The 7,594-nt window shown below is 42.1% G+C and overlaps 1 protein-coding gene across 1 annotated transcript in view; it reads left to right on the top strand.

The window, feature by feature from the left end:
- Positions 1-7,594, top strand: part of LOC103368769 (CUB and sushi domain-containing protein 1) — a gene marked incomplete at its 5' end in the record, with an annotated part of 122,606 nt that overhangs the window by 51,746 nt on the left and 63,266 nt on the right. The window contains 6 exons of the mRNA XM_008297239.1: positions 999-1,117; positions 1,523-1,592; positions 2,510-2,626; positions 3,201-3,410; positions 5,641-5,829; positions 6,367-6,544. Of these exons, the coding sequence (XP_008295461.1) occupies positions 999-1,117; positions 1,523-1,592; positions 2,510-2,626; positions 3,201-3,410; positions 5,641-5,829; positions 6,367-6,544 (883 nt within the window). The remainder of the gene's footprint in view (positions 1-998; positions 1,118-1,522; positions 1,593-2,509; positions 2,627-3,200; positions 3,411-5,640; positions 5,830-6,366; positions 6,545-7,594) is intronic.

The following is a 7,594-nucleotide window of genomic DNA, read 5'->3' as shown; positions in this document are numbered from 1 at the left end:
TCTCGTGGAAAAAGTCACTCATGTGCACACACTCACAAATGTCATTCAGTGGGGCAGAGCCACCTGGATGTGTGTGTGTGTGTAGGTGTAAGTGTGTGTGTGTGTGTGTGTGTGAGCTCAGTGGGATCACAACGTTTTGTTGGTAGGAAGGTAGATAATGAACCAACAAGACACACAAGCAAACACACACACACACACACACACACACACACACAGCCACACACACACAAACATTCACTCCTCTGTCTCCCCTTCCTTCACTCTCTATCCCTCTTCCACCCCTGTGTTGCCATGGTAACCGCTCTGGGGCAGTCTCCTGCGGAAGTTTCCACACACACACACACACACACACATACAAATGAACACACAGATACACCCCCACTGATGCTATTTGATAAAGGGCCCGCTGCTGTCAAACTTATTAAGGATGTGTTTAACCTTTATTGTGTTGGGAATACATAACCAAAGTCATTGTGTTACCTTCAAATATTTTTAAGCACATTTCAGAGGCTGTTTTAAACCCTGACAATGTACACGCTTTTTCATTGTACTACCTGTCAATTAAACAAAAAATGAGCGCCTGTGTGTAAGAGGACGGCATTAGAGAACTTGTGAGGTAATCTGGCCGAGTAGTTTTTCATCAGGTCCGTCTGTAATTGTGTGGAAAAACTTAGAGACAGCCTTACTCCAGGAAATTAGGTAAACTGGTGCGCGTGCTGTAATGGTCTGTTGTAAATTACTTGTTCGAGTCAAGAGAAAGGTCACATACGGGCGAAGGAGGGAGAGATGGAAAAGGCAATTGTGAAGTTTTTTCTTTGCAAGTCCTGTAGTAAAGGCGGAGAACAGAGAGGGGACATTTTTCTGCTGTCATTGCGGTATAGAAGAGAATGATTGTAGTTCACAAAGAAAAGTTGATGATTAAATAACAGAAATGACAGACTTCATTGTTGTTTTTGTTCTTCTTTTTTTTTCCTGTTTCTTTTTTGTCGTCGTTGCAGCGGTTGGTCTCACCACTTGTCCAGAACCGATGATACCAGCCAATGGCATTAAATCAGGAGACAGATATATGGTCAATGAGGTGGTGGCGTTCGGCTGTGAACCAGGTTACACGCTACAGGTAACGAGCACCCACACACACACATTTACATACTGATTTTACATAAAAGTCTTTCCCTTCTCGTTGCTAGTATAAAGTTTTAAATGTTGTTTTCTAGAAGCAGATTAAATATTGAAGAGCCGTTGCTGTGCACGATGTCAAACTGCTATCTTTACTAATTAGCAAGCATATTTCAAAGAGCAGTTTCCAAATTGGGTGAATTTTTATTTTATTTAAATTCCAACCATTGTTGTTTCGTGACAGAAAATGAACTTTCTCATCATAGAAAATGCTAAGATTGCACCGTTTTCTTCTCCTCTGTGCTATTTTATTGAAATGAAATACAACGCCGATGAAAATCTATCAACATTCCTCCTCACTGTATGTTTTTTACTTGAACTTGACCCACTGTATTATCACTTTCAGGGCCACTCTCACATTTCCTGCATGCCTGGGACTGTGCGCCGATGGAACTACCCACCACCTCTTTGCATAGGTAGCATATTCACACATTCTAGCTAAACTGTGCTCTGAATGATCAAGAAAACAGGTCCTAAAGATGCAAGGTTTCACATTTTCCAAGTTACTGAAGTATTCCAGTACATTAGAGATGCCAGCAAGTCTCTTTTTATACAACCAACGTTCATGGTTATGTGGTCTGAAGAGAACTCATTGAAAAACATCTTTTTCATGAATTACATGTTTTTTGTACTGTATCTGGCAGCAGAAAAGTTTGACACGACTCTGCATTTGGCTGCAGTAACACACTACAGGGATGTTGTTTTGAATATTAGATCCTCATCAAATACATTCCTAGAATTTGCGAGATGTGTAGCTCTTAACCGTGACTTAATTGGTATATCTGATATTATGGGCTTGAAATCAGATTAGTGGAAGCCAGAAACCTCGAGGCGGATGTAGGTTCAGTGATCTATGGGATCAATATGTCTGCCAGTTACAAAGAGAACTGAGAGCCAAGGTTTCCCAACGTCTGCAATAGTATTAGAGAACCTTGATTCCATTGATGTTTGCGTTTAGGTCTGAATAATTCAGTCCTTGGTGCAAGATCTCGGAAGCCAGTTCCAGTTAAACTCAACCTTGACATGTCAGGACTCACTAGAGTCACCGCTCCAGCATCCTCTATTCACTATTTATCAAGTCCAGCTTTACCTGTTTCTGTTAGAGACGCTTGCATCGAGCCTTTTTGTTTCCAAATCTGTCAATAGAAGAGTGGTGCCATAATGTTTTTATAAAATAGATTTGTTGCTGCGGGCTTTACAGAACTTCTGCACGCGTAGTTGCTTTTTGCTGTGCTGTAACCTTCTTTCTGTTGAAGCAGAAAGGTGAAAGTGATGATCTCTACTCTACAGTGTCCATGTGTTAACAATGTGTTTGCTGTGCCTGTGTTGTCAGCTCGATGTGGCGGGGTGCTGTCTGAGATGAGTGGTGTCATCCTCAGTCCAGGTTTCCCTGGCAACTACCCCGGCAACCTGGACTGCACCTGGCAAATCACACTGCCAACTGGATATGGTAAGTATTATGGGATGGAGGTGCATTCCTAAAAAGAAGGTGTCACTTTCAGTACATCTGTTGGCATGGTTGGGAAGCACCGACCAGACATTCTTTTTTTTTTTTTTTTTAGCACAAAATCAGCAGCAGATTCGCCACATGCTCGGCTGGGGGCTGACACATGGCGTGTGCTGTTAAATGACTATAGTAACTGATGGTTTGAATAGGACACAGTTTGTGTCATTATGTTTGTGTGCGCATGGCAGCAGTTTACTCAAAAGACAACAAAGCTAGATTCTACAAAGCTCCGGTGACTTTTATTGTGATTGTATCAGAAATAATAACAATTAAAATACCAATTCAAATAAATATGAATTACCTGGAGTAATGTAAACAGTTGCTCTTGGTCTCTATGCTGACGTTGTGTCTCCATCTTGTATGCACACTGTAAAAGTAATGTAAACAATCTCAATGGGTATTTTCAGATGCTTACAATTCAGGCCACCTGTTGTGTCCTGTTTGGTATTTAAATCATCAGTACTCTAATTCTCATATTGCTGTTCCATATCCTGTGTCTTCATCATTTGCATTCTAGGAGCCCATATTCAGTTCCAGAACTTCTCTTCAGAGGACAACCATGACTTCCTAGAGGTCAGGGCTGGACCTCAGCACAGCTCTGCCCTCATTGGTCAGTTCACCGGCTCACAGATCCCGCCCCCTTTGTCGAGCACGACCCACCTGACGATCATCCACTTCTACAGCGACCACTCAGAGAACAGACCGGGATTCAAACTGACATATCAAGGTACGTTCACAAGGGTTTTTTTTTGTTCTTTTGTCTAATTAACATTAATTTTTTGGTTTAGCAACTGAAGGCATTAAAGACCACAGACCTTGAGGTATAACTGCAGGCATTTCCAGTTGAAAGCGATAGACACTGACAGAACACACCTTCATACACATCGAGTCTGGTGTTTAGCTTCTCCAGGTTTAGAGTAAGAAACACAATGGTTGCTTAAATGATTAAGGAAAATAATTTCTTCAAATGTTCAACATAAATTAACATTTCCAACCTAGTGGCCAAACTGCAAAGCTTTCCCATCTCCAAGAAATGAAGGGTAGAATGAAAAAAAATAGAAGATATTGCTATGAGGTTTTGAGCTTTGATCCATGGATGAGTCATGCTAAAGACTTGAAAAACCTTATGGCTTTCCTCTCATCATTAAAAGAGATGGATTGTTAGTAAGCCCTTGTGAGAGACTTGCATCTTGTCCAGCAGGCTTTACTTGTAGCCCTAAGTGCTTCACTTCAAAGACGCCAGAGATGCACTGTAGGCCAGCATAGCTAGAACACGACTCACTTACACATAGCATAACTCACATTCACCTGCCCACAGTCATTTTTCCCTTTATACTCCCAGTTCGCGACGGCAGAGTCCCCTAACGCTGCTGTTCTTGTCACTTTCCTCCCACTGTTTGCTTGTGGAGGATGCGGACATGTTTCCTCAAATGGAGTTGCACTAGATGCTTTTTCTCGTCTGACAGCAAAGTTCTTTGGCGGGAGGATGCAATACACACGGAGGTTCATGATAGTACTTTCAATGTGGGTGCAGGATTTCACCTCTACACCTCTGTGCATCACATACAAGCTCAGGTTCTGCGCTCGAGGCCTGGGAGGTTTACAGTTCAGTAGGCTGAATAGTTGTGTGCACATCCATAAAACCTAAGTTGGATAAGTGCTGGATGCCAAAAAATCTGTGTAAATACAATGGAAAAGTGCCCACATACTGGCATTTTAACCGTAATGTCACTCATAAAAGCTTAAGGGGGTTTTTGATTCCAGTTTTAGGTTTTGGCACTCTGACATTGCGGTACCTATAAGTGCACTTTTTCTACAGAGAGATTTTCAATGTTGTTTCTGTAATCTGTTGGAGCCACATTCTTGGCTGTAGTTTTCACAGCTGCAAGTGCTGCCGCTACCGAGAGCACAACTTTTGGCCTACATTTTCTACATTCTCCATAGCTCCTCTTTCAGCTCCTTGTGTTTCCGTGTCGTCTCACATCCTCTTATATTCCTTTCCCTTGACGTTGTTTTTCTCACATGGGATCTCTGCGTTTGTCATCACGTGGTTTTATGCTGCCTTCTGTTATATTTCTACGATGTCCAGCTACCTTTGTTTAAATTTGTTCCGCCTTCAGGATCAAAAAGTACCACGAAATCCCTTGTTGCATCTCGTACCTGGACTTGGGATGGGCTTGTGTATACTTTGTGCACATCCCGCACCTTGAATATGTTATAACCATCCTGCCTACCTTTCAGATCCAGCTGCTACCAGCACAGATTGTCTCTGAGACCTGTTTATGCAGCCGGCACCGTTGATGCTTTCTAGTGCTGCTCATCCTGTTTGTATTGACCTGATGCTGAGAGCTTGTTCTTCCGCTCTTAGGTGCAGCATCTCTCCGCAGCCTCTTTCTGTAGTTTCTAGCAACTGGGATTCCAGTGGCAGCCACCTCTGCTCTCTGAAAACGGCACGTTTAATGAAGGAACTTGACTCGCCATGACACTCGTGCATAGTGAGATGTGCCCTAAATGGACCCGCGGTGCCGACATTTCCTCAAGCAAGTGCTGGCATACCATGCATACATGTGCCAGATAGCTGTGTAGGAGGAGATTAGATCTATTGATGTTGCTGCAGTTACTACTGGTAGCTTCAGTGGGTCATAGATTTTTTAATGCCCCTTCAAGTCCATTAGCCGTACACAGAAAAATGTTGTGAGCACAATAAATCCCGGTTGTTATTTTGTAGTCACATTTTCGAGACTTGTGAGGAAAGCATAAAAAGCGGTGTACTGTGTGAGGTGACACATGTACACATACGTTGTGTTACTTCATCCGTGTATGACTGTGTGTCTGCTTATCTAGTTTACGTGGGAACATCTTATCTTCACTTCCTGTCGCCTAAATATTGCACAAATTTGAAATCATTCTGTCCGTATTTTCACACCAGCAGTCATTTCCCTCGTTTCTGTTTTCAGCTTATCAGCTTCAAAACTGCCAGGATCCCTTTCCGTTCCCCAACGGCGACATCATCAACAACGACTACAGTGCTGGCCAATCAGTGACGTTCCAGTGCTACCCCGGTTATGTTTTAATTGGACACACAGTGCTAACGTGCCTGCATGGCACCAACCGCAAGTGGAACCACCCATTTCCGCGCTGCGAAGGTATAAACAAATTATGTCTTCTTCATATTCTAGTAATGGCGTTTTGCAAAATGTGAGAGTTTGTTTATTTGGTTTAATGCATGTACTGCGCTGAAAATTAGGTTATGATAAAAATGTGAATTTCATATATTAGCCAGTTTATTTTGTGCTGTTACAAGCATTTTTACCCAACAACCCTCATGGACCTGCTCTAATTTATAATCTAGACTATTACAAAATGTTGTTATCCTAAATGAATTTCAGTAAATTTAATTTCCTCTTTGATTGGTATCACAAGGCAGCACCATAAGCAATTTAGCAGAAAAGTAAATACTCACTTGAATCATTTACTGTATACATCAGCTGCAGAGTCATTGCTCTTGTACCTCCACTACTACTCCTGTTGCTTCTACTTCTGCTGCCACTAAGAACAACGACAATGATTATATCCTCACTCTCTGCAGCTCAGGAGTCATTCTTGTCTCCTAATTCTTCCAGGTTTAGCGTATTAAAAATGAAAAATTTGCAAAGAGATAATCCTGTAACTGCTTTTTACAGCTCCTTGTGGCTACAATGTCACAGCTGAGAACGGCACCATCTATTCACCTCAGTACCCCAGTGAATACCCCAACTCCCAAGACTGCAGCTGGATCATAACCGTTCCCCACGGACATGGAGTTTATATCAACTTCACCTTATTGCAGACAGAGCCTGTCACTGATTACATCGCTGTCTGGTAAGTCTGGGTGCATTCACGCTCCAACATTCATGACACACACACACACACACACACACACACGTAGACAGAAATGCACGAGTGTCTTTTTAATGCATCATGCAGGAAGTGATTGCATCATTGACAGGTAAGTCCTGAATGTACTTACACTGTGTCTCCTCTCTGCACACTAATGAGAAGTTGTATCAGCTTTTACTAAGATAATATATTCATCTAATTACAAATTCTCAAACTGATTTTTTATTTTTTTTAACCCTTATTCCTTCAAACTTTATACGAACACAGTCTCTCACACACACAAACCCATACAAGGCATGACTGATACAGAGGGACCAAAGCTCTATAGACTAATAATACATACACACACACACATATATCTATATATATATAGTCTGTGCTATGCATACACAGACTCTCCTGCAGTAATAATGGGATTCAGTGTGGAGGTAAGAGTGTAATACAGGGAGTGCGAGAGTAATGCATTTACAATGGGACCACTGACCAATTCAATCTAACTCAGTACCATGGCCATACGCAGACCCAGAGAGGGCTTGGGAACTCTGGAAATAATGATGAGATTCAGTGGGGAGTGGGGGAAATGTAATGAAAGCAGTGGCAGAACCGGGTTCACGAATCCAACAGGACTCAGCTGGATCTGACAAGTTTGGGTCAGTCCAAGAGAAATTTCTGACTTAATAGTTGTTCTGCGCATCGTGTGTCTTGTCAAAAACAATGCTGAACAGTGAATTTATTAGGAAAACAATTAGGATCCTTTGGACGTTGTCATGGTTAGAAGGAGTTTTGGTTGGAGATGGACGTATCTGGTGTTTGGTTGAGGTCAGGCTTTAATTTTCAGGCTCAAGAGTCAAGCTCTGGGGAGTGAGCAGCTGAAATGCAGGCAGTGGGAAAGTAATACATTCACAGTCAGTGACTACTCGCTTTCAATCTCGCCAGCTTGCAGAACCATGGATTTAGCTATGGGGAGGCACACTATTGAGTTATTTTGCAGTTGCAAATTGATTTTGGTGATTCATGTGTTTTATGTATGTT

Source organism: Stegastes partitus, unplaced genomic scaffold (genome assembly GCF_000690725.1).
Source record: "Stegastes partitus isolate 25-593 unplaced genomic scaffold, Stegastes_partitus-1.0.2 Scaffold1202, whole genome shotgun sequence".
Taxonomy (NCBI): domain Eukaryota; kingdom Metazoa; phylum Chordata; class Actinopteri; family Pomacentridae; genus Stegastes; species Stegastes partitus.
Note: the sequence above shows the minus strand (reverse complement) of the source record. Positions and strands in the feature narration are given on the sequence as shown.